General features: G+C 38.0%; 3 protein-coding genes and 2 pseudogenes across 4 annotated transcripts; 4 read left to right on the top strand and 1 right to left on the bottom strand.

The window, feature by feature from the left end:
• Positions 1 to 135: 135 nt before the first annotated feature.
• LOC149017569 (uncharacterized) lies at positions 136 to 1,416 on the top strand. The gene has a single exon (XM_089154400.1). The coding sequence runs from the start codon at positions 189 to 191 to the stop codon at positions 1,233 to 1,235; it is 1,047 nt and encodes a 348-aa protein (XP_089010526.1). The 5' UTR covers positions 136 to 188; the 3' UTR covers positions 1,236 to 1,416.
• Positions 1,417 to 4,036: 2,620 nt separating this feature from the next.
• Positions 4,037 to 6,086, top strand: LOC149017568 (putative amidase At4g34880). Its single transcript, XM_089151902.1, has 5 exons — positions 4,037 to 4,528; positions 4,638 to 4,852; positions 4,969 to 5,208; positions 5,370 to 5,568; positions 5,727 to 6,086. Exons 1-5 carry the CDS (start codon positions 4,037 to 4,039, stop codon positions 6,084 to 6,086), a joined length of 1,506 nt encoding a protein of 501 aa, XP_089008028.1.
• LOC149017567 (translocase of chloroplast 120, chloroplastic pseudogene) lies at positions 5,048 to 11,826 on the bottom strand (annotated as a pseudogene). The gene is made up of 2 exons (XR_016172826.1): positions 11,523 to 11,826; positions 5,048 to 11,202 (listed from the first exon to the last, which is right to left on the bottom strand). The product of XR_016172826.1 is annotated as a translocase of chloroplast 120, chloroplastic pseudogene (transcript).
• A 3,326-nt stretch (positions 11,827 to 15,152) lies between these two features.
• LOC149017566 (uncharacterized) lies at positions 15,153 to 16,148 on the top strand. Its single transcript, XM_089151246.1, has one exon. It carries the CDS (start codon positions 15,153 to 15,155, stop codon positions 16,107 to 16,109), a length of 957 nt encoding a protein of 318 aa, XP_089007372.1. The 3' UTR covers positions 16,110 to 16,148.
• An 8,839-nt stretch (positions 16,149 to 24,987) lies between these two features.
• On the top strand, positions 24,988 to 26,113 carry LOC149017565 (chaperone protein dnaJ 11, chloroplastic pseudogene; annotated as a pseudogene).
• The last annotated feature ends 1,835 nt before the right edge of the window (positions 26,114 to 27,948 follow it).

Genomic DNA, 27,948 nt, shown 5'->3' with positions numbered 1-27,948 from the left:
TCCTTCATCACCTCATCAATCATCCTCGTCATCTCTCAACTGCTCAATACTCCGATGAAAGAGAGAGTTCATATGACGAGATCCTACTCTATTTAACCCTCCAAAGAGCAGCAACAATACGTACACCACCAAGAAGAGAACACAAAAACATAATACAATAGCTCTTGCAGTGATATTCAACAGAAAAGATGGGGAACCAGAAAACCCAAGCAGAAGCAAGCCTCTTCCTGTCTCTTCTCATCCTCCTCTCATCGTCTGTGTTGCTTGGTCAAGCCTTGGCTCCTGTTGGATCCATAGACAGGACTGTCAAGCAACAAATCCTTGCAAGCCTCCCACCTGAACAACACGATGGAACAAGCCCAACAACAGTAGTGTCTTCCGGTTCTTCTCTACTGTTCCTAACCTCTCCTTCAGGGAAATACGAGGCTTTCCTACTGCGCCGGCCAACTGTGCTCGGTGCAGGAGGATTTGGTAATGACTTCTGCTACATCCAAGTGCAGGAAGCCGGACAAAGTGTGTGGGAATCAGATTGTGCTCCAGTGAGCAGTGTAAACACCTGTAGCGTGGTGTTTGATGACCAGGGTGTTGAGGTCTTTGATGGAAGCAATTCTATGTGGAACACAGACGCGAATTCTGATAACTATTTGCAGACCTTGGAGTTGGTGGACAGTGGTGACATGAGATTGGTTGACAAAGATGGGAATTTGGCATGGAAGGCCAGTGACAACCCACAAGCCAATCAGAACTGTGGGTCAATGGGTTCTCCTGGATTGGCTCCTGAGACTCCTCCATTTGCAAAGCCAATTGAGAACAATGGTCCATTTGGGCAGCCTGTGCCACAAGCTCCACAAGGAATTCCTCAGCTCCCACTCCCAGTGGGTCAGCAACCTGTAGGATCTGTGGGCGTGGGAGCTCCAGATCTGCCACAAGCTCCACAAGGAGTTCCTCAGCAACCTGTAGGAGCTGTGGGCGTGGGAGCTCCAGCTCTGCCGCAAGCACCACAAGGAGTGGTGGGTTATGAACAACCACCTCCACAGACAGCGGCACTTAACCAGCCATTCTCTTCTGTGAACCAACCACAGCAGTTTGGTGGAGTGGGTAATGACCAGCAGCAACCCCTTGTGGATAATAATCCTTTTGATAGTGGGTCTTCAAGGGAATCTCCATTCAAGGTCGGGGTTGTTATGGTTCTTCAGGTCACTCTGCTAGCTTACTTTGGCTTACTCATGCTATGAATTTGAAAAGATTCAAGCATGTAATAAAAGTAAAGGATTTTCATTGTGATATTGTAAGGCTGGTATTATAGTTTGTATCAAGTTTCAGAATTGTTCCTAATGAAACCATATTAATTTATGTGTATTATAGCATTGGTCTTTTTGCGAGAGCTTGCATGCAAAATCTAGACGTTATACTGCAGTGTATGGTACTATGGTAGAAGTAGAACTGTCTTGTGTTTTCCTTCCTACTCAACGTCTCAACCCCTGTTTTATTCCCTTTTAATTTTTATTTTTATAAAGGAGAGAGAGACGAATGAGAACAACGCTAGCGCATATGGATTTACATCCTCTGTAATTCCTTTCTTTCTCTACAATTCCCTATAATTCCTTCTTAATATTATGTCACGTGGCATTTAAGTAATCCAATAGTCACCCAACAAACTAGAGTTTAAATAAAATTCAAATTTATGGGTGGATTTAAATAAAATTCAAATTTAGTTTGAATTGGGTGACCGTTGGATTACTTAAATGCCACATGGCACAATCATAAGAGGGAATTACAAGGAATTGTAGGAAAATGAATTACAGTGGATTCACTTTGGGTAGGTTGACTCCGGATCCTCTTGAACTCTATCCGGAGGTCTTTGTTTTTTTTATATTTTTTTACCATACAAAAAGGGGTAAGTACTGGTCTACTGAAAAGTCCTACTTCTAATTCGTTTTGTCAAAAACTCCACCCTCATTATGTGATAGAAAAATATAAAAACTCCACCCTCATTATGTGACAGAAAAGTATAAAGATAACACATTCCTCTACTTAACGAATAGAGATTCAGATAAAGATTCAGATTTTAAACTTGATTCTCAAACTACCTAACCCATAATATGATCCAGAAAATGTTCAGTTCCAAATCTTCCAACCAAACCCATCCTTAACTTTTTGGGTGTGTACTTGTGCCTTGGTGGTCGCCCCTTAGAAGCCCAACCCTTTGATCGTGGTTCCTCTGGACTTATGCATTTTAGTACCTTTGGACTTGCTCTTTTTATATGGTCTTTTGTTGTGGGTTCAGTTTTAACTCTCGCTATATGTTCTCCAACATGTGAAGAGTGCAGGTGCAAGTTTGTTCAGAAAAACCTAAACCCAACAATTTTGAGGTCGACATGGCCGGAGTGAGAGTGGATTTCTTGGTATATGAGTAAGCCAAGATTGAGATAATTTTAAGTTTTTTTTTTTTTTTTTTTTTTTTTTTTTTTCAAGAGAGAATTTTAAGTTCAACGAGATAAGATCGGTCCAGATTATAATATCATACATAAAATTGAATGACATGGTTGGTCCTGACTTGCTTAGCCCTGAAATAGCTATAAGAATTCCTACTAAAAAAAATTTGTGTATATTGCCCTTTGTGCAGTTGATATTATTAGATAACAAACTGTGATGCCCCACATAATGGAATACCACTACCGCATAGTTTTTGCTCATGTTTGATTCCTTTTAATCATATATATTGCATATTAAACATTAAGAGAGGAGATAAAATTTTCTATAACAAATCGTAATAATAATATTAATTATACATTATTACCCAGCTGAAGGGCAGGCCTGGCGCAATGGTGGAGTCTCTCCATTGTGTGTAGGAGGTCGTGGCAAAGCAGGGGTAAGACTGCCTAGAAAGTCCCTTCCCCAGACCCCACAGTGTGGGAGCTTCGGCATTGGGTACACCCTTTTTTTTACATAGCTATCTAATTTTATATCCCAATTAGGATCAGATCTGTGCTTTCAGTGAAAAGAAATTTATGTAGACAATGACTATTGAGAAAGAGATATTATTATTAATTGAAATTTTTATTCACACACAAAAAAAAAATGTAAAGGTTACATCAGTGTGATGAGGTTCCTTAATAAACAACATTTATCAAGTAAACATGAATCATCCCTTAGAGCTTAGATGATGACAATAAATGCAAGTTGTCATGAGTCAAGCTTAGCAACAATAAAGGGCGTACCCAGTGCCAAAGCTATCACACTGTGGGGTCTGGGGAAGGGACTTTCTAGGCAGCCTTACCCCTGTTTTTTAATAATTTTTAATATTACTCTCTCAAGTGTAATTACTTTATGCTTCTGGGAAGGAAATGCAATGTAATATAAATCATTAAAATTTCTCATGCTGCACACAATGATACTATTTTCTATGCAATTTGCATGTCATACTTACGAAAATAATAAAATGGGTTAAATTCTTCAAAAGGATTGTTTTATTGGCACAGTGTTAAAAAAAAAATTTAACTTTATTTTATATTCTTCAAAAAAAACAAAATAAAAAACTAGTAACTTTACTTTCCCATCCACTGGTTTGAATTATCTTCTTTGAGGGCGACTCATTGTTATTTCACTATGTATAATCAAAAGAAAACAATTTCTGAGGTCCAATTTTGAAAACAAATATTATCACAAGACAAGGCAGTTTAACGTGCAATGTGTCCAGGCCGAGGAGTGAAAAGTCAGATTATTATCTAAAAAAATTTGAAATGAATTAGAAAGGATAAAAAAGAAAAAATAGGAGAAAGAAGACAGAAGCATGCATGATACTGGTACTGTTTATCCATCATCTGTCTTCATAAATTTAATATAAGAAAACCACTGGAGTGTATATAATGATGCATTAGGGCAGTGTAGGATCAATAAAGAAAGAAAGCGACCAGCAGAAGAAGAATCACTCAAGACAGTTTCTAACTCAATTTCCATTTAATCTTCTTCGTAAAGCCATATGGCAACTCACTCTCACCAACCCATTCTCCCGTGCGCTTGGCTAGTGTTTCTAATGGCTACCTTCTCTTCTTCTTCCTATGGCGCCAATGTCCCTGCCTCCAATTTTTCCATAGAGGAAGCTACGGTGGCAGAGTTGCAGGAGGCCTTCAAGCAGAACATTCTGAATTCTACACAGCTTGTTGAATACTATCTTTCACAGGTTGTTAAACTCAACTCAAAGGTTCGGGGCATCATTGAAGTGAACCCAGATGTGCTGACCCTCGCCCAACAGGCAGACCAGGAAAGGAAGGACGGAGCTCCTATATCGACGTCCGGGTTGCATGGCATACCAGTGCTGGTCAAGGACAACATAGCCACCAAAGACAAGCTGGACACCACAGCCGGTTCCTTTGCACTGTTGGGCTCTGTTGTCCCTCGCGACGCTGGTGTGGTCACCAAGCTTAGAGCTGCCGGCGCCATCATCTTCGGAAAAGCTGCCCTTAGCGAGTGGGCTCATTACCGCCCTGGACCCAACGGTTGGAGTGCTCGAGGTGGCCAAGCGCTGGTGAGGAAATGCTAATTCCAATGTCATTCATTCATTCATTCATCTATTCATTAGATTTTATAATAAAGGGAACAAAAACAAGCTTTGCTAAATGGTATGAGATTTGCAGAACCCATATGTAATGTCTGCAGATCCACATGGATCAAGTACCGGATCAGCAATATCAGTGGCAACAAATATGGTGGCAGTGTCACTCGGAACAGAGACAGACGGTTCAATCCTTGGCCCCTCGTTTGCAAACTCGGTGGTTGGAATCAAACCCACTCTAGGACTCACCAGCCGTGCTGGAGTCGTTCCCATCAGTCCTAGGCAGGACACCATTGGGTGAGTATTAAAATGATAGTTTCTGTATTTTCAAATTGATTCCACCTTCTCTTCCCTTTCAAATTGGGAAAATTGATCTGTGTCATTTTGCTTATTGCTGCACCTGCATGCAACAGGCCAATTTGCCGCACGGTGTCAGATGCAGCATATGTACTTGATGCAATTGCAGGCTACGACCCTTACGACAATGCAACTTTACCAGCATCAAAGTTCATTCCTGATGGTGGTTACAAGCAATTCTTGAATGCAAGTGGACTTCAAGGGAAGAGAATTGGAATAGTGAGGGATCCCTTCTTCAACTTCGATCACAGCACCTATTTGGGACAAGCTTTCGACAGTCATTTCCAAGTACTAAGGTAATAGCAATTTTCACATGATATTAGGTCGTGGATTCAAAGAAGCCAAAACTACTCCATTAGTTAGTGATGTCCATTCTACCCCCCAAAAAAAATAGTGATTTTCGTATTTCCTCTTTGAGTCTTATTCTTATTCTTTCTTGATCTCCAAAAACAAAAAGGCAAAATGGAGCCGTTTTGCTTGATAATCTGCAAATAGACAACATCAGCATGATTCTGAAATCCACTGAAAGTGGTGAATCGATTGCATTATCAACCGAGTTCAAGATCGCTCTGAATTCTTACCTATCAGAGTTGGTCTCTTCTCCAATCAAAACACTCGCAGATGCTATAGCCTTCAACCTGAAGTACTCTACTTTGGTAAGTCATTTTTTGAAGTAACTTTAAACATCCATAGCTGAACTCTCTGATTAATCTTTTACCAGTCTAATCCAATCTAGCCCCATATACTAGTTGAACCCTGTTAAACACAACAATCTTCAAGTAATAAACTGACCTTTGGTGGGGGTGCTATACAGGAAATGATCCCGGAATTTGGGCAGGCTGTATTTTTGGCAGCTGAGAACACCACTGGTACCAGCAATCCTGCATATCAAGCAGCACTAAAGAATATGCAGAGCTTGACAGAGAATGGGTTTGTGAAGCTAATGACAGAGAACAAGTTAGATGCATTGGTCACTGCAAACTCTACTGTTACTCCTATGCTAGCAATTGGAGGATTTCCAGGAATCAGTATTCCAGCAGGTTATGGACAAGGTGGGGCACCATTTGGTATCTGTTTTAGCGGATTGCAGGGCTATGAACCAAGGTTGATTGAGATTGCTTATGCTTTCGAACAAGCTACAAAGGCCAGGAAGCCTCCATCATACTTGGTATGAGAACTCCCAAAAAATTTGCTTATCAGCAATAATAAACAGATTTGAGTTTTAGCAACTAGTAATAAATTTGCTCATTAGATTATAAATGAAACAAACTCTATTATGACAATGGGAAGAAACTCTAGCCCAAGTAGAAGATTACAAGATATAGATAATCCAAATAAAGAATCTACACAAGCAAATAAATCAAATACCCAAGTCAACCAAAAATAAATTGGGACCTAGTCCTTCTCCATCTAGGCTCCCAAATGGATATTCACAAGTCCTTTTAACTACTCCTGCATCGCACGCGAGATCAAAACAAACTTACTTGCAATTGACAGGTGTACAAGAGCAAAAAAAAGGCCAGGCAAATGAGTGTAGAAGTAACTATGAAAAGAGCGGCTGTGCCTAAGAATGCAACATATACGCTGGTAGGAGAAACTAGCAGTTCTAGCTCCCAAATGAATGTACAGCAATAATACTATGAAAAAAACAACAATAGCTGAGACCTAACCAATGCTGCAGAACAATATACTGAAACAGATGATGTCACTAAGAGAAACTGACGAGATTCTCAGAACAATTGATTGCCTATTATTTTTCTGGGGGCATTAGGAAGGGGAAGTGGGAAGAAACAACCGATTGCTTGCTTACGTCTAAAATGGGGTCCAGCCAGATAAGAGCAGGAATACATAATATATCCCCTGGTTTAAAAAGTTATTTAAGTAGTGCTTACATATATACAAGGATTCATAACTGTAAGTATGGGGGAATATGACGCAGAAAGGTTGTGAAATCGAAAAAATTCTATATTAGCAGACTTAACATTTCGGGACAACATCGTCTCAGATTAGTCCTGCATTAGAAGATTCAACATCTTGGGTAAGGTGTCATTTTGGATAAGGTGTGAACAATGTATGTAATCGGATTTATCATGGACAGCAGATCAGTAAAAATTTCAGAAGATACAAGGCGAGGAAAAAAAAAGTGAAATATGCAGACATAAGATGAAAAGAGTCTGCATTCACCCCCAAAAAGAAAAAAGAACACAAGAGTCTGCAACTGTTTGGAGGAAGACACCTTCCGGACAAGGACAATAATGAGGAAAATCTTGATCCAGAAATGACCTCAACTCATCAAAAGAGGAATTCTATATGTAGAAACTACTACCACATAAAGGATGGAAATGTTGGAAAGCATCGAAAGAAAAAACAAGCAATTACGTTTTACTCACAAGTAGCGAGGATGCTATGAGGGTTATTTCTTAATTACTGCACAGCTGCTGACCATATACCAAATCTCATCATTGACCAAACTGCGGTCGTTGAGAATAACCAACTAGCTTACTCAGTAGGGGTCCCAGACCAATCAAAGCAATCTGAAGGTGTTCTGAACTACTCAAACGAATACTAGCTTGCCCAGCACCCCGGTTATTCAAATTTGCCCGAGCAATAATGTTTGATGCATGATTTATTCGCAGTTGAGACTGTATGTTGCATCCAATTGCTAGATCTCCATGCCAATCCATGATAGAAAGTCCAAGAGTTGACAACATACGACCCAGGGGATAGTCCTTATCTCTCAAGGTTGCCTCGAGACTGCCTCCATAAGCCACATCACCACGACCGGTCATTGCACCCCCAGTCATAACCAACCGGAACCGTTTGTTAACAATCAATTTGTCTTCAACTTTTACTCCTGCTGATAAGGCATCACCCAGGAGAGTAGCTGAGAAACCAGCTGCTGTCTTGTTGTGCCTGAAGTTGAAAAACCTAATATCACTGCGCCAAGTATATGCCATATCTTTTCCAACAGTCTGCATGTCAAAACCCATTGTGGTTGCTTTCCCTTCCCCATGCTTGACAGAACCAGCTACTTCCATCTGCACATTAGCCTCTTTCTTATCCTTCGTAACTTGACCAGAGAAAGACAAGGGTACTTTGTCTTTAAGCACAAACAATCTTTCTACATTTATACCCTCGTAGCCAACATCATGATCCCAGCCATGAGTTTCAAGAACTGGCCTCACAAGCCACTGGTTAGAGGAATCCAGAAATCGATATCTGTGAGTGGGATTGTCTGAATCAAATGAAGTTGGCAAGGCCAAATCAGGCATTGGAACTGGGACAGATGCAGCTCCTCCACTTTCTTCTTCAGCACTCTCATTGTACTCATTTGGCAAATCCTTAGCAGAAGCTGCCATTTTCTTTAATAATTTACGCCGCTTTCTCTCTTCCCTCAGCTGTTTCTTTATAAAAAGCTTCTCTCTATATTCCAGCTCATCAAAATAAGCCTTCTTCTGTGCTCTACTCAACTTTGACAGTTGAACCTTGGTCAAACGCTTGAAAGGTGGTAATTCATCATAGTCTGTCTCTTCATCTGAATCTGATGCCTCATCCAAGTCCTCATCAAGAGCATCCTCATCATCACCAAACTGCTCCTCAGGGAGTTTCACTTGGGGTCTTGATTGGAGAAATGATGACAAGAGGAATGGTAATGGTGGTGCCCTAGATCGAGTTGCAAGAGGCCTTCCTCGTGGGCTATCTTGTAAATTTAGAAGTGCGTTTGCCTCAGCCAGAATCTTTGATGCAAAGGAGAGCAATAATAAATGAGGCTTCCACACTTGGCCATTTGGCAGGACTCTTTGCCCAGCCCTGTTTGTTCTGCATGCAGAGTGATTCTCCACTAATGAAACAGGGTTCATGAGCCGCATATCCCCTGCTGCTTGACGAATGGCCTGCTGAACCACATGGGAGCGCTGGGTTACAAACATCTCATAACTTGAAGCAATACCATTTGGACCATCAGGAGGTGCAGAACCTGCATGTGTCAGAACTACGATTGCATTAAACCAAATGGATGGCCCAAATATCTCTGTAATTGTTCGCAGCAGTGGCATATCACCAAAGTCCCTGCTTTGCATGTCCAATCTATCAAGATACAAAATAATATCTGGAGGTGTCCTCTTAATGAAATGCTTAACAGAATGTAGGATCTTCTCATTTTGACGTTGATCTGACCAGGAAGATAAGAGTCCAGGGGTATCAATCACGCGCACCTTGATCCCCTGAACCGTTCCAACCACATCCTGAACATTCTTAGTCCCCGTATCGAATGCATCAGTGCTGAACTTGACTTCATCAAATATTGAATTGATAGTTGCACTTTTACCAACTCCTGTCTTTCCAATAACCATGATTGTGCATGAAAAATCAAGGGCCTCCTGCCCAGTAGCCTCAAGCTGCTCCGCAATTGAACTTGCTGTGTCAAAACTGAAGCTACCAGCACGAGTTGTATTTCTGCCTCGCAGCTGTTCTGCTAACCCTAGCCGGTATAGGACCTGGGCAACAACAACATTATGGGGGGTCTGACCAAGTCGATGAGCAAGACGCAGAAACTTTACCCGGATCATCTGGAGCTTCTGACGAGTTTCATCATTCTCCTCAGCCTCACCATTCATAGGGTCTTCAACAAGCTGAGAGCGACGCAATTCATTTTCTCTAGACTGTTGCATTGCACGATGAGCAGGTCCCAACAGTGTACCACTCCCAAGGCCAGCAGGCTGAGGTGGAAGAGAAGGATTTGAGGAACTTCCAGTTGATGAACCAACATTTCGTGCAGACTGAATTTGTGGTTCTCTGTTTTCAACCTTTTTGGTCTCTTGAAAAGCAGGCTCCTCTACCACAGTATAGCCAGAGGAACCTTCTTTGATATTTCTGTCAACAAACTGCGGCTGAGAACCTTGTAAATCTTCTGCCTCTGGTTCGACCACATCAGCTTTAACAGAATTAGATTCTTCTGCAAAACTCGGGATTTCAACTTCTTCAGATCCAGTCTCATTTAGAGATGGAAATTGTTCAGTTGAAGAGCTCAGCAGTTCCACACATTGTTGATCCTGGCCTTCCCCAGCCAAGTTTGCAGAAGGTTCATGTAAGTCACCACTTTCCCCATCTTGATTCACAATCAATTCATCAAATTCATCTTCATGAGAAGGCCTAATCAGATCTGATTCCACCTGTTCAACCTTCGCTACGTCCGCTTTATCAAGAAGAGCAGGAGTTTCCCCCAAACTAACATTAGCTGAATCAACATTTTCAGATTTTCCAGTAGTTAAATCACTCCTCCCTTCTGATCCAGTCTCATTTAGAGATGGACATTGTTCAGTTGAAGAGCTCAGCAGTTCCACACACTGTTGATCCTGGCCTTCCCCAGTCAAGTTTGCAGAAGGTTCATGTAAGTCACCACTTTCCCCATCTTGATTCATAATCAATTCATCAAATTCATCTTCATGAGAAGGCCTAATCAGATCTGATTCCACCTGTTCAACCTTCGCTACGTCTGCTTTATCAAGAAGAACAGGAGTTTCCCCCAAACTAACATTAGCTGAATCAACATTTTCAGATTTTCCAGTAGTTAAATCACTCCTCCCTTCTGCCTCAGCCCCATCTGTAGAAGGTTCTGCATCTCCATCAGCCACAGATTTTGAAACCTCCCTCAGCTCAGCTTCTAAAACACCACCATCAAACCTATTTGCTTCCATGGGCAAAATTTCCTCGGCATTAGTTTCCACATTGCCAGTTTCATCTGCAGGAACAATCTCATTAACAGGCTCCTTCAAAACCAAACCTGTGGTCATTTTCTCGACAGCAAGTTGTTGCTCCCCCTCCAGAGACTGATCATTGCCCAGGTTGATAACAGTTTCTACATCATGAATGGAATCATCCAACCCATTTGATTCCGACTGTAATTCTTCCTGAGCAATACCTCTCACATTGGCATATTCATCAGAGACCCCAATCTCATCAACAGGATCATTACATGCGTTGCTTGGAAGTCCAATAGCCTCTTCAAAATTCTCCGTCTCATGGTCTCCATTAGGTACTCCACTGATTAGAAAAGAACCAGAATCCCCGCTCATGTCTACCCTGTTAACAGCCTGATCCACTTCAAGGTCTATAGGAGACTCCAGCAAATAAATATCTTCTGGAGCCTCCACAAATAGCTGGCCTTGAGAATCCTTTGATTCATGAAGCCCATGGACATTTGTCCCATCTTGGACTACCATTGTCTCTCCAAAATGAGATTCATCATGCGTTGCAACCCCATTTTCCATTACTTAAAACACTATGATCACCTGAACACGTAAATAAACTTATACATGTAGATCAAACCATAGAATTAATCCTACACTCTATAGCAACAAATTTATCACCAATTGCAGAGACGAAAAAAAAATCGAATATTCCAATAAACAAAGCAAAAAATAAATGAGCAAGGATAGCTGAACGTCTCAAACCATACAGGTCCATGAATTCGAATTTGTACATTGCTACCCGTATTAGCTTCTCATTTCTAGGGTTTTCAAGAAGTGGCAAATGTTTTCTGCAATAACTGAAATCGGACAAACTAACGGAATTACTGTATAATAATCGAAGAAAGAAAGAAAGAACGAACCTTGCTAAACGGATAAGAGAGAGGGTTCTCCGCTTCTACAGCGACGGATGTGGAAGGAAGGAAGGAAGGAAGGATTGAAGCGGGCGAAAGATGTATTTTGTTACGGAGTCGAAAGCGGATATTCTCACTTCATTTTAGCTTCTCTCTACCAATTCGGCTCGTTAGCCAAACTTGTGAAAGGCCATCAATGCCTCAGCTGCGGATAAGAGCAGTAGATCTCCAACAATGGCAGAAAAATTTGAAGATACATGAGTAAACGATACATAACGAAGCTCGTGATTCACATCGAACGGTCAGTATTTACTTCTTGGATTTCATGTCAAAAAAATGCTAGCCGTCAGTTTTATTACAAGACAGCTGCCCTTGAATGTCTCAAGCGGACCGTCAGTTTGATGTTTTCTTTCCCCTCTTCTGGGTAGAATTTGAGTTTACCTGTTTGGTTCGAAAATTCGTTTTCCCAATTTCGACCAACCCTCCATTGGGTGTTCTTCAGATAGAACTATATTTCAAAATCTAGCGAACCGGTTTGGTGGTTGTTAGAACAAAATTCAACATTTTCATTACAAATATATACACACGGCCGTCCAGCTACATTTATGCCAAAAGAAAAAGGAAATCTAACATGTTAATCATTTTGAGAGTTCAATTAAAATCACGTGTCAAAAAATGCAAATTCAACTCAAAACTTAGGGTTGTCAACGGTGTGGTTTGGGACGGTTTCGGGCTGGACATAACGGTTGAGGCTGAAAAACACCTAGCCCAAACACAGCCCATTAACAAAATAATAGTTTCGGTTTTGTGCGCTTTGGGTTCGGGTTAACTAACGGTTTGGACTAATGGTTTAGATTTAGGTTAACTAATGGTTTATGGTGTGTAAGAAAAAAAACAAGAAAAAAAAAAAAAATTTGGGTAAACAACAATCTTATTGCGGGAGGTGGGGGTGAACATAATGCAACCAACCACTCAGTGGAAATTGGCCATTATTTCGGATCCGAAACCGAAAGGGCCTTCTTGGCTAAGAGATCTGCTATTACATTAGAACTCCTAAGAATAAAGGCAGGGATACAATGCGCAGAAATTATCCATCAGATAGTGAATATCTTGGATCAAGGGTTCCACTGTCATCGAGGGTTGAATCTCACCATCAAGATACCGGATTAACTATTTGCAATCCGACTCAATTATGATTGATTCATATCAACATGCCAGCGCTTCCAATAAACCTACTCTAAAAGCAATAATTTCTCCTTCTTCAGCAGAATTATAATGCCAGGTAACGACGAAGCACCCAAGGGTAGAAAAAACAATTAAGTATCTTACAACTAAATGCAAAAATTTTATGGAAAGCAAAGTTGCTATTGGTCAATTTTCATTAAAAAAAACCCACCCATTCTATAGAAAAATCAAGAACCTAGATATTAAGTAGTAAAATGACTAGCCCTTGGAAACCAGGGTTGGCAACATAAAAAAAATAATAATAATAAAATGACTATTTGATCTTTGAATTCATTCTTAATTTTTTTAATTTTTTATACCAACTACCTAATGGTAATATAATGATTCAAATACTATTTATTGTAAAATTACAAAATGGACGGGTTCGATTGGGTTTGGGCCGGTTTGAGCTATAACGGGCCGGTGCAGTTCGATTTTAACAGTTCGGGCTATAAATTGACACCCCTATCAGAACCTATATGATATAGTAGTATAAGGTGAAATATGGATCCTCCACCCACATGCATGGGTCATCAATACATCTCGTTACGTGACATGTGTCAATTCTAAATTAAAAAATCATCCTTTATTTTTTGATAATTAATCTAAAACTAATCCAACCATTTGAAAGCTTCTTTCTTTTTTCTTTTTTCAAATTTATTGTTTTCTATTTATCCCAACACTATTAAAACCCCAAAGTGGCTCTGCCACCCATTTACATTCTCTTTCTTCTTTGCATCCATTCTTTATCTTTCGTATATCCATTATTACTTGAAAAATATTTAAGACACAACTTTTTTTTTTTTATTTAGTTGTTTTGGTATAAAAATAAGTACAGAATAGAGAGATGTTCTTATAGTCCTATGTTTGATCTTAAAATCCAAACCCTCTCTTTTTTAAAGAAGTGTTGAATTAGATGAGTTAAGATGTCAAGGTTTATTTAATCACAAAAATGATGAAAAATGAGAGGGAGCAATTAATTTTTCAATTTTGAGAGACCAAGATCTACTCGTATGAATAGTTTATTCCTTCATGGATAGTTTTATAGGGTTTGTCATACAACTACATGTGTGGATGAAAAAAAATTCAACCCATAGGGTGGAGGATTCATATATACTCCCTAAAAGATGGGAGAAAGAGAAAGGAGAATTTAGGGGAAGAACATGTCTTATGGATCTCATGCATATAGTTTCCTAATCTCTTTGGACAAAGAAGGAATATACACTATAGATTTAAAGATGCGGATTTGAGTCAATTCTAATTGAGTCAGACTGTAAACAGATTCTCAGGTACCTTGAAGATGAGATTCAACCCCCCATTGTAGTGGAGCCTTTGATCCAAGATATTCATTATTTAATGGATAACTTTACACATTGTATCCCTACCTTTATCTCTAGGAGTTCTAATGTAATTGCAGATCTCTTAGCCAGGAAGGCCCTTTCGGTTTCGGGCCCGAAAGATTGGCCATCTTCCACTGAGTGGTTGGTGGAGCTATGTTCCCCAACCCCCCTTGCCCGCTTTGAATAAGATTGTTGTTTACACAAAAAAAAAAAAAAAAAAAAAGATGAGATAAGGTTATGAAATATACAACAGATAAAGTTCTCTAATGTATAACATGGAATGAAAAACCAGATACCAATCGCATAAGGTGTCGTGATAACATTGAATTTATGGTAGCTTTAAATTAGAGAATGAGAGACTTGCATATGTCATCAAGGAGAATCTAATTGATGTACTTACTATTTTTTCTTTAGACACACTGAGATGGGAGCTGGAGTCCTAGAGAAGTGATAGGGGGCGCGGAGCGTTCAAGACGTGTATGGAGATAACAATCTAACTAACAATGATAATCATAATCCATAACTGGACAAAGTAGGTTTTCATCTCCTCTTCCCCCGTAAAATGGATAATTAAAAAAGAAAACCAATATAACAATAATAAATGAAACCAAAAGGGAAATGTGTAGAGAAATATCAAATCTACTAAATGTATTGAGAGCTAGGTACAATATCTATAGGATTTACAAATACAAGATAGAACCATATAAATACAAGTTATGTATCTGTAACAATAATAACAACTACGTTGAATCAAATAAGAAACGTAAAAACCCAGAAAAAGAAACGAACATTTTAACTAACCAAACACGTGGCCCAACCGAACCAGTAAAGGGAAGAATGGAAAACGAAAAAGATCACCATCAACATCCAAAGATATCTGGAAACGAAAACGAAGAGATAACAATTTTCCTGATTTTTCTCTGTTACCATGTCTCGTGATAAAACCTTCAAACCCCATTCTTTCTTCTTCGAATCTCACATCAGCAGCACCAGGAGGGAGAGAAGAAAGAAGAAGAAGAAGAAGAAGAAGAAAATTTGAAAAAGTCTTCTTCTTGTTCTTCTGTAATTCTGGGAAATGGGTGGCCAAGTTTCCAAACAGATGAAGCGTCGAAAGGCGCTCTCTGCAGAGAAGAAGATCCTTACAGATCTCCAACAAAACTCCAGCAACGAATTCCCAGGTTCTGATTTCCATCCACCTGATAGGACCAATTGGATGCAAGGTCTCGGCCCAAAGAGAATTCACATAAACCAAATCGTTTGGCCTGGCACCCATGACTCGGCAACCAACAAAATCGGTATCCCATGCATCTCTCGTCCCTTCGCTCAGTGCCAAACTCTCTCCATCTACAATCAGCTCCTGAAAGGCACCCGAGTCTTCGACATCCGAGTCCAAGAAGATCGCCGGATCTGCCATGGTCCCCTCAAGACCTACAGCGTCGATGTGGTCATCAATGACATCAAGAAGTTCCTTGGAGAGACCAACTCAGAGATCATAATACTCGAGGTACGCACTGAGTTCGGACACGAAGACCCACCTGAGTTTGACAGGTACTTAGTGGATCAACTCGGCGAGTTCTTGATCCATCAGGACAACCGAGTTTTTGAGAAGACTATAGCCGATTTGCTACCTAAGCGTATAATCTGTGTTTGGAAGCCGAGAAAATCTCCTCAACCCAAAAATGGGGGACCTTTGTGGGGTGCTGCTTACTTAAAGGATAACTGGGTCGACACCGATTTGCCGTCGACCAAGTTCGATGGAAATCTGAAGCATTTGAGTGAGCAACCGGCAGTTTCGAAGAGGAGATTCTTTTACAGAGTGGAAAACACAGTCACACCTCAGGCAGACAATCTGGTGGTATGTGTTAAGCCGGTGACCAATAGAATCCATGATTATGGACGACTCTTCATTGCTCAATGCTTCTCTCATGGTTGTGTAGATAGATTGCAGATCTTCTCGACGGATTTTATAGATGAAGATTTCGTGGATGCTTGTGTTGGCCTCACACATGCTAGACTAGATGGCAAGGCCTGAAATTACTTCAAATCATCAGTATATATATCATTTTTTTTGTCTTCTCTCCTTCTTTGGTGATAAGAGATGAATCTGTAAGTTATATTTGTATTCTGATGGAAATGTAGTTGTTTGGAGTTAATTTGATCATGAAAATCTTGAGCCATGGTTCCTTCTTGTTGATGAGACCAATGAGAAAAAGAAGATCCAAGAAAGACCAACAGGGTTTTATGCTACCTAAAGCTAACTCTCTAGAATTTGAATTCATGCATGCACTCCTGATGAGACTCATCAGTCACGGAGTAATAGTTGAATAATTTCACTCAAGTATAAATCTTGTGAATTAACAAATATTGCAACTATCAGCAAGACAGAAACTGTGTTCGGATTCCAACCAAAAATAAAATAAATAAGCAATAATAATATTTATGGTGTATGGACGAAGCAAATAGTGGAATATATTGCTGCTTACTGATCATCGTCTCCATTTCTTCTCTGCATTAATTTCTATACAAGAAAATTCAATTATATAGAAAAAGAAATGCCTTGTCTACAGTTAAAAAGCCTAGCTACAGAGTATAAACTATAGTTTAGAGTGCCAAAACAGATGCTGCTTCCATTTTCTGCAGAGAAAGCTGGGAAGGGTTTGTGCTGGAAGACATCTACTGCTAATATTTGATTTTCTTCTGCTTCAGCCATTAAAACGAGGCTTTAACCTAGCACGAAAGGAAACAAGAACAGTTCAATGTCGAGATGATAACACCTTTGGATCCTATCGAAGGTAAAAACTTGGATATGTGGCATGGAGGTTACTTGTTCTGGATGGGATTTGATCTACTTGGAGGCATCTTGCGCAAGTTTTCTTCTATCTGCTTCATGGGCTGTTTCTTCATGCTTGTCTGCAAGTCCTCCTTAGCTCGGGAATGCAATATTGAAGATTGTTGTTGTAGGTCGTCAAGAACTCTCGCTTGGCCCTTAGTGACCTCCGGAGAAAACAGTAATAGTACTGACAATGAAAGGAAAACTACCCATGGTCTGCAGAACCAACCCATTGTAATTCTCTTAGTCTTCTTGCCTGCTAACTGAGTTTTAGAGATGGTTGATGAGGGTTAAGATAAGAATGATTTATAACCAGCATCTGCATCTGCATCTGCATCATTTGACTGTTTCCAGTTTGAATTTGGTCTCCAACTTGGTTAATTAAACTTATAGTTTCAGAGGAGACATGTGATTCATCTTGATTCCACATGTTTTTACTGGGTTTTTCTAGGCAGATCTCCAACTGTGTTTGATTAAGCAAGTCCAAAGGCAAAACCTCGCAAGACTGAACATATAGTCTACCAAAAAAAACAGAACATAGAGTCAGCTGCCGCTCCTACTGCACTAATCCCTATGGAGTAGGAGAGCTTGGGATATGGTCCGACGATATATATAGTGATGGAAAGAAGGAATCCAATGATTTACATGAAACGATATTTTTTGCCCAATCTTTGTAAATCTTTGTTTATTGTTCTTTATTAAGATCAACTGAAATGAGATTTGTTGCCTTATGTAACCATAGAAGGTTTGAACTAATATTTATTGGATTCTTACAAATTGAAGTAGGGGATGACCAAAGCAATTTCGACCTTACTCTTTTCTTTTGGGCAGAATCTCGATCTTACTTTGAAATTCTGTAAACCTTGACTAACCATCCAGGTCAGGGTATTATTTTTTATACCCTTTTCACATTAAAACTAAAGCATGTCAGGTTTTTTAATTTTTATTTAATATACGTGTATATATATATATATATATATATATGAATAAAATTCACTTTCCCATCCAAGGATTACCTAAAAATTAATTAATAAGTTATACGATTGTTTCTTTTCATCAATAGAAAACTATTATTAAGAAGAAAAAAAGGATAAACATCAATTACCTTTCCTCTTAGTTCACCAAATGGTTTTTGAACCCTCTCTTAGTTGATAATATCACTCAACTCCCCTTTTACCAAGTAAAGTTACCAAATGTCTCTCTTCTCTTCTATTAAGTCCTAGTTTTACTGCTAATTATTTTTTAAAAGTCTCAAATCACCCTTAATTAAAAAGAGAGGTTAGTCTAAAATCTCAAATTACTCTGAATTAGTGTAGTCGTTAATACCCCTAAATTACCTATCGTAAAAACTCCAAAATACCCTTAATTACTTTAATAGTTAGAATCTTAAGTTACCTTCAATTAGTTTTATTCTAAAATCCTAAAATACTCTTTATCCTCTATGATAATTTTTCCTCTTTTTCCATCTTAAAGAAGAGAAGAAACCTTAGAACGGTGTTTACATTTTTTTGATTGATTTTTTTAGTCAAATGTGCTTGGTTTTTTGTATGGATAAGTTAAATCCGAAATATAATTGATATGAACCCTAAGAAATCAAGTGTGAATCTCAATCCACATAACATGACCTCTTCCACCTTACCTCACACTAGTCTTTGATTGTTTGTCATTTTTTGCAGTCCATTTTGACTAAGCGATAACGATATAGATAGAAACCGAAATGGTGATAAGATACCATGGGTGCTTGGCAATAAGTAATTAAAATATGTATAGAAAGAAAATATACTATTAAAAAAAATTCATACTGTCTATTTAAAACAGTTGGACCAACAACGCTCTTGACTAACTGACCATTTTGCTTATAGGGTGAAAAGAAATATAATTTTCTTTTTATTATTTTACAAAAACATCACTTAATTTTTTTCTAATTTAAATGAAGAAGAAAAAAACCCTCCTATTCAACAAATTTGTAGAAGCTATGTTGGATTTTAATCTTAGGAATTGTAGAAGATATGTTGAATCTTAATCCTCTATGATAATTTTTTAAGATGGAATCCGCCATAGAAGAAGAATGAAAAATGTAAAAGTCAATGTGATGGGCGTAGTTAGTGTTCACTGAACTGGTTTTTCGTCTTCTTTCTTTGTCCATAATTCGCACTCACCTAGTTCTTTCCTCTCTTCCTCTTCTTTTAACACTTCTGAGCTTTGATGAATCTCCAACCCATCATCTACTATTTGGGTTTCTCTCTCTGTTCTTCAGAAATGAATCGATCAGAAGAAAGAGAGAGAGAGAGAGCCACGCAACTCAGAAAGAACCGGAGCTTTGCGGTTTGCTTCCCAATACCACCACAACCAGAAAGAGACCAGAACACGAAAAAATAAGAGACGGGCTCTCATTCTCATGATAGGGATGTGATACGGAGGCAAGAAGATTGTTGCGTGTTGAAAACATTATATGGGTAGGAAGTATAAGACTATAGAATTGATGAAATTGAACTTATCTGATTTAGAGAGATATCAATGTCTTTGTTGTAGTTGAAGAAGAAATAAGTAACATCACTATGCATCCGTATGTCATCGAGGAAACAATACGACAACAACAAGAAGAACTCGAACAATATAGTGCAGATTGGGTTTGACCATGGCGTTCTTACCTCCAAGATACAACAACTCCTTAGTTCCAATGGCATGCACTCCAATGGAATCTATTTGCAAAGAACATCGGAAGGTAATACTCACAAACTCGTAAAAAACACTCACACTTTGATGGAAAACCAAAAGACTAATATTGATGTTAAAACGGTTAGAGTTACTAGGGATTAACTCCTCTCTTTATATAAAAGAGGAAGAGACACCTATAAAGGGTATCTCTAAAACGTACCTCCCAGATCATGTTTTTTCCCTTAAGTCTTTTTTGTTAGCATTCAAACAAAACTTTCCATATACTACTCATTGGCTATTTAGGTATCTAACATGGAATAATATGACCTCTAACCCTTCATTGTAAAACACAAAAAATATTTTGAATCTTATAATTTAAAAATAAATTTAAAATTCCAACATTGCGGCGTATAGGAAAAACAAATTAATTTTTTTCCTCAACGCAAAAGGTCTTTCTATTCGCTCTTCCGATAGCCGGAGTTGGAGGAGGAGAGGAGGGGTTGAAAAGAGGGACCATGGGAGGGACATGAAAGGGGAGGGCATTTTAGTGATTTCTCAACTAAGGGGTATTTCACTATTTTGGCATTGTCCATCAACAAGAGTCCTCATTTCACTAATTTGTATTGTCCATCAACAAGATTGAGGACTGAGAAACATTGCATGTGACAATTTCAAACATGATCACCAAAACATTAACTATGAACAGAATTAAATCAACAAAATGCAGGAAACGATGGGAAGTAACTTGTAATTTCTGAAAAGAGTCAGTATAGGTAGCATGTAATTTTTTATTATTTAAATGGCAATCAAGAGTTTTGGTCCAATTTAAGCAGAGAGCATGAAAAAATCTCTTAAGGGCCTATTTGGTTACTTGAGTTTGTAGATTTCAAAAATCTGGAGATTTCAAATCTATAGACTTCAAATCCCTGGGGTCATGGTTCATAAAATTACCTGTTTGATTAGCTTGAATTTTTGAAATGAAATTTGTAGATTTATGTAAAAAAATATTTATTAAATTATGGTTCAAATGTTTGACGCTTTGATAGTAGGAGTAAAATCTCTAAATTTCACCTCATATCCATAAATCTACAGATTCACGTTTTTAGTGTAAAAAGATGAATATTTAGATTTCATAAATCTATGGATTCACACAACCAAAAGGGTAAAAATTTCCCAATTGTGAATCCAAAAATTTCAAATCTCTGAATTCATGTAACCAAACAAGCCCTATAAGAATCATTTTTCAAAAAAGCTAATTCAATAAAGAATCAATTAACCTTTTAAGGTGCAGGCTTGTTCCTCATCTTCTTTTTCTTGGATTTTTATTTGCAACAGCTGCTGTTGGTAAAAAAAATTCATCTGTCGTGCACAGCAATGCACTCTTTATACAAAATAAAAGGCTGAAATTAAAAGCTTAATTTTAAATTTTGAAAAGTCCAAAATAGCCTTTTAGTTCTTTTGTTTTCTAAGCCTTTTAGTTGGTATATATGTGTAATGTTGTGCACAACAGAGGATGTTTACTCCTGCAGCTGGTTGCTACTCACAGTGGTGATGATGCTATATAATCAAAATAAAATCCAACGGTTGATAATCAAATGGTGAGGTTTACATGTAAGTTTGTAAACTTTAAAATCTTAAAATCTTAAACCAGCAGGTGAAGAAAAATCGACTTAGAACTTCCTTACTTGTTTTCCTATCTGGGAATTTCATCGTTCTCCAATTATTCATGATCTGATTTAGGGAAGCAGCGTGTAATTTTTTATAGGCAGCATGTAATTTTTTATTATTTAAATGACAATCAAGAGTTTTGGTCCTACTTAAGTAAACAGCATGAAAAAAACTCTTGAAAGAATCATTTTTTAAAAAAGCTAATTCAATGAAGAGTCAATTATTAAACAAGTCTAGAAGAAAACATGAAAGTAACCTTTTAAGGTGCAGGCTTGTTACTTATTTTTTTTTTCTTGGATTTTTATTTGCAACAGCTGTGATTGGAAAAAAAATCATCGGTTGTGCATAGCAACACACTCTTTATACAAAATAAAAGGCTGAGATTAAAAGCTTAAATTTAAAATTTGAAAAGTCCAAAATAACCTTTTAGTTCTTTTGTTTTCCTAGCCTTTTATTTGGTATATATGTGTACTACTTGCACAATAGAGGATGTTTACTCCCGCTGCTGGTTGCTGCTAACAGTGGTGATCATGCCATAAATCAAAATAAAATCCAACGGTTGAGAATCAAATGGTGAGGTTTACTTGTAAATTAGTAAACTTTAAAATCCTAAAATGTAAAAACAAAAAAATAGTATTTACAAGTAAACTCCATTTGATTCTCAACCGTTGAATCTTATTTTGATTACATGATGTGAGCATCACCATTGACAGCAACCAGTAATGACTGCAGAAAATAAAAATTCATTTTTCTCCAAGTGGCTATTTGCAGGAATTCAGAAGGAACTCCTCCATTTGATTCTCAACCGTTAAATCTTATTTTGATTACGTGATATGAGCATCACCATTGACAGCAACCAGTAATGACTGCTGAAAATAAAAACCCATTTTTCTCCAAGTGACTGTTTGCAAGATTTCAGAAGTAAATCCTTCCAAGGGATAATAGACAACTTCCTTTACCTTTTCATTTTTCAAGTGGCATGAGATAGACAAAGTGACAAAAAAAAAAACTTAACCAAATCAAATCCATAGGTTTAATTTCTTTTGTTTGTATTTTGGGTTGGGCCTGGGGCCATACGATTGATTGTTACTATGATCGGTTTCTTGATATCAAATTTGGTACCAAAAATGGAATCTCGTGTTTATTCTTTTAATGAAAGAAGTTAGGCGTTAATAGTAACTATAAACTTTGAGAATCTACAACCACACAAACCACCCAACAAAATTACAAAAGATAGAATTTTTTTTTTGAACTAGCAGTTATATATTAAGGATAAGGGTATTACATAATATAAAATAAGGCTTCGCTCGTAATCTTGAGAAGAATCTCGAACATTTACTTGATAGCAACTCAAAAGCCCAACCTATTGCCAAATAGCAAGTGGTCCTATCTTATACGAGTTTTTTGCACATTATTTTTCGAGATTTAGATTGGATTCTCAAACATCTTTGGCAAGTGCGTGTTAGGACCACAATGATAAACTTATCAAGATCCGGGGGGGGGGGGGATTCTAATCAACTTTGTCTTAATTCTTGGATTGCATACTACAATGAAAAGCATGGGTGATGCACCTTTAAAAACAAGTGGGTTTATATAAATGAAGACGTCACGTCCATTTCACTGGTCAATTCTATCTTAAAATGTGACTCGGATGTTCTTCGAAACTTAATAACGATTTAAAAGATAATCTAGTTTTGGGCACTCGTTTGTCAGTCATATATCTTTCACATAGCATCCCTATCAACAGTTAAAGTATGATAGGCATTCATGGTTTTTTTTTGTCTATGCTTGATATATTTCCTAAGGGATTGCTTCAATGGACAAAAGCAATACTTCATAAATTAGATGTCAAAATTTTAACTACCCCCGTCCCATTTTTAACATTTTTTTTATACTAAGCCAAATTTGGGTTTTTTGGGGGATTTTTTAATCTTTCGGCCCTCTTCCAGTATGAAATATTAACATTTGGCCCGCCCTTCTTATATTGGAAAAAATTTTAAGCACAAAGGCAATTGGTAGACATATCATTATGACCCCAACCAATGTTGAATCTTGACGTCTCCCCATATGTACAAGTAACTCACTAAGCCGATATTTGTAAAAAATTTTACGAAGATAAATAAATAAATAAATAAAAATAGAAGGACGTATTTGTTCCAAGTCAACAAGACCCTTAGTAAGGAAACAGTTTGTCGTATGCTTGGAATATTGGAATCCAATGTTGGACCACCCATGACTCTACAAAACGATGGCCAATCACAGTGGTTGCTCATGCCATTGGCTTACCTTCCATTTTATGAATTCAATAATCTAAATCTTGGAGGTGAAGGTTGAGGTGAATTGCAACGTTTCTTGCGGTAATGCACACCATTCATTCTTACTTGTTATTTGTTAATAGCTTCTCGTTGCTAAAATGATCCAAGGCGAACATTTGTAGGATTAAGTTAGGGATATCAACTAGACGGTTTTGGGCTAAAAAATATCTAGTTTAAATACATTCCGTTAGCCAATAACTGTTTTGGGCCGGTTTCGGTTTAGAGAAACGGTCTACACTCAGATTGACTAATGGTTTAGACTAATAATTTATGGTATGCAAGAAAAAAGAATAAAAAAAAAATTGAACATTTAACAACAAGAGCTAAAATTCTATGGAAAACAAAATTATTATTGATCAATTTTCATTAAAAAATAAAAAGTCATTCCACGTTATAGAAATTCCACCAACTTTATAGAAATAAAAAACTCAAATACTATAAGTAGTACATAAAAACTGGAAGTTCATTCCTCCAGATTCACCGGATAATTTTCTTGAACAAATCTTTAAACAAAAAACCCTTTTAATTCCAACTTGTGCTATGATTGATTGTTTTGAAATTGAGTTCTTGTTTTATGAGAATGTTCTATTTTTTAGATTGATATTTAGTTTGACATGCAAGAGAAAATACCTTTGGATTAGATAAATATTTACGTAATTTAAACAAACTTGGTATATTCAATTGGATATACATACTTAATTATTTTAATTGCCGTTTACAAGTGGTAAAATGACTATTTGATTTTTGAATTCATGCTCAATTTTTCTGATAGTTTATAACAATTATTTAATGATAATATAATGATTCGAATAATATTTAATGTAAAATTATAAAGCAAGTTGTAAAACGAAAATAACAATATTTTAACAGTATTTTGGGCTATAACAGACCGGTGCGAATTTTAACATTTTAAGCTGTAAATTGACACTCTTAGATTAAGTACTTGCAATTGTTCTAAAAGTCTAGAGATATGAACACATCCAAGTTTGAACATGAATCACCTCGTAAAAAGATGCGGAATCCAAAATCTGTTCACCTGATACGTACCGGTTTCGGACACAAACCTCAAAATCAACAGCATCATCGAATCGAAAGTGTATCATTGCTGAGTCGGTTTGATTGTCGGTTGCGTCGTACTAGGTTAACAGACCAGAACTGAGCCACCAAAAGCCAGTTTTGAATGGGACCAATCAGAGAGAACGGATAGATATGAATATTGTATGCGTTTTTGCTGAGTCAGCAGAGGATTTCTGAACAGATAAGAATGTTAAAAAAAGACTGACTCAGCATTTTAACCCGTTATCCTAAACCCGTGTTTTGACCATGGTTAACTCACTCTGCCTCCACCACCACTCACCCCAAATTCCTCCGCAAATCGCTTATCCAATCCAACTATGCAACGCGCTTGTGTTTTCTATAAATACAGACGCATCCACTCCCTCACTCATCCTCTCTTCTCCACGTCTATCCAACTGTCCACAACTAACTCTGCAACTGCTCTTCTCGATCCTTTCGATGGTAGCTCTCGCTTCATCTTCTTCTTCTCTGCTCTATTCTCCCTGTGTTAATTTTCTCGGCCAAAAGCAGCTCGCCTTCCACAACACCAACGTCGCTGTTCCTCTTTCTCAGGTAGCATCCGTGAGATTCCGTACACCGAGAATCTCTGCTTCCTACACCACATCTGAGAGAACCAGACCACTTTACTCTTCTTCGATTATGGCTTCGTCGGCATCTCTTTATGAGGTGTTAGGTTTATCGACGGGCGCCACTTTACCGGAGATCAAATCTGCGTATAGGAAATTGGCGCGCGTTTGTCATCCCGACGTGGTAGCGATCGACCGGAAAGATTCGTCGGCGAATGAGTTCAAGAAAATCTATGCCGCCTATTCTACGCTCTCGGATCCTGAGAAGCGCGCTGAGTACGACCGGAATCTGTTCGTTGGGCAACGGACTTATAGATCTCCTCCTTATTCTGCTTCCTCTTATGCTTCAGCGTCGTCTCCCATGTCTGGATTTTCCGGCACGGGTCGCCGGACTTGGGAGACCGATCAGTGCTGGTAGAGACTTATGCCTCGTCTCTCGGTTGCTTCTGGCTGGATTCTAGCTGGAAAACAGAAGTCGTGAAGGAAACGAAAGCAGATAGATCTCTCCCTGTTTTTAAACGGGAGAGACCTCATTCATGATTCAACTGTGCATCATTTGATGAAAGTAAGGAAACCAGTCGCCAAGAGATATTAAGCGACTGCAACTGTACTCCACAAGAAGACTTGTTACAGGCTGTTCCATGTTTAAATTTTAGAAACAGAAGGAAAAAAAAAATGGAAATTTGCATTCATTAATGCGATTTTACATTGCTAGTTTTCTAGTATGTAAATAGAAACAAATGTATTTGGTTCGTTCTTCATTTTTTTTTTTTCCTTACAAAGAATTTGGAAATTTCTTCCTGATAAGTGAACAACGGCAGAGAAAGCTTGTTGAATCCCAAGGGAAAGACTAAATTGTCTAAGCTAAGTAGACTTTTAAAGTCAAATGTAGAAAACAAATTTCCCTTTACATTTATGGCTCTCTCTCGCTCTCTCTCTGCCTGGCTAACTGGCTTTGTTTTTTTGGTAAAATACGCTTTCAACCTTTCACTCTCTTAAACTAGCTGGGTGGTCATGATTCGGCGAGAAAAGGATAAGTTTCAAAAAGAAGAACATCTGGCACCGATGAAGGCGTGTGAAAAGGTTAGTCGGTGATGTGGGTTTATGAAAAGCTTTACTACGTGTCATAGCTCCAGTCAAAACTACATCATATTAACATGACATGCAATGCATCTAGACACTAAAAATGACAAGCCAGGGACAGCGAAGCCCCTGTTTTTGGTAATAAAAAAAAAATATCATGGTGAACCAGAGTTTATTCTCTCTTTCTTGCATTGGATAGTTTGTGTGCTTTTTGGCCTGGACATGAGTGTTATTGGATTCTGTGGACTATACTAGGCCTCCGGTGGAGCTCTACTGACGGGCCAATATTATGTTTGTGCTGTGGTAGTGCAGGGCTAATGCTTGCATAGGTCACACTCGATAAAAAGTTCAAACATTGCGTAGCGGGGGCACTAGATCGCCGCTACTTTACTGCATCCCCTCTTTTGCGTACAAAAACAAAAAAAAAAAAAGAAAAGAAAGAAATATTAGACCTAGAATTTAGATGATTAACTTAACTTCAAGCAATCTGACACCAAAATAATTGAAGGGATATGGAGTTGACAAAGCTTGAATCAAAGCAGATCTAACCAAGTAAACTCGAAACACATGAAATGAAATTCCACAAGGAAAGGCCAAAATCAATGTAAGTAGTAGCATCATCTCGGATAACAACGGAGCTAATACCACCGACAGCATGGGATGCAATTATAAATTAATCCTTGGAGCTGTAGATTTACATGAGAGATGAGAAGCACACAACCATTTTTTAAATATCAAACCGGTTTAAGCTAGATCTTGAAAACAAACTATTCTTAAATGGATCTTGTCGGTGATGTTTTAAGAATATCTAACAGTCAAAACCCAGCGCTGGGGCTAAAATGTCAAATGAGGGGACGGCTACCGTTTTTCTTTATTATTTTAATATGTTTTTAGAGATAAAAGGTTTGGCTAGAGCCACAAATATGGGCAAGGGCAATATAGTCAATGTAGAATTACTCGATCGATAAGACCAACGTCTCTTTTAGTTAAAAGTGTGTTGTTGATGACATATATTATATTTTAATTCTAATAAAAAAATTCTTGTACCCAAAGAAGAAAAAAGAAAAATCATGACCTCATACTAAGTCTCTTTTCAATTCAACTAACTTCTACAGGTTACAGATCAAATGGCAATGTTAGATCAGATTTAATAAATGGTTTGATTCAATTTTGATGAACGGTTTCAATTTACATTTTTACCACCAATACATATCCTTCATGCCAAAACTTCGCTTAATGTTCTCATTTACAATAATTGGGCTGGTCTGAGATAAGGTTGGACCTACTCTTTAGGCTAGCTAACGAAGAAAGATGACAAAAAGAGTCAATCGAAATCAAATTTTCTCAGCCCAGCCCAGCCCAGCCCAGCCCAACCCAACCCAACCTTGGGAATTGAGATTGAAAATGCCAGTCCATTCCCACCCTATCAGCTTGGGGTTCAACCAAGACCTTGTTGGGCTAAAATGGGCTCAGTTTCTTGGGCTTGTTTCTTACAAACTTGATTTTCCCACCACATTTCATCCCCTCCCCCGGCCCTCCCAAAAAAATGAAAAAATAAAATTTCAATCCTCTCTTCTTTTTTATATAAAATGCGAAAGTCTTAAAACAACCCTTAATCCATGGATCGGTTATTAGTATTTTCTTGTATAAAAGGTTATTATTATTCTTTTTTAT

This window comes from Hakea prostrata, chromosome 4, assembly GCF_041222555.1.
Source record: "Hakea prostrata isolate BN-2017 chromosome 4, UWA_Hpros_2, whole genome shotgun sequence".
Lineage (NCBI taxonomy): Eukaryota > Viridiplantae > Streptophyta > Magnoliopsida > Proteales > Proteaceae > Hakea > Hakea prostrata.
Note: the sequence above shows the minus strand (reverse complement) of the source record. Positions and strands in the feature narration are given on the sequence as shown.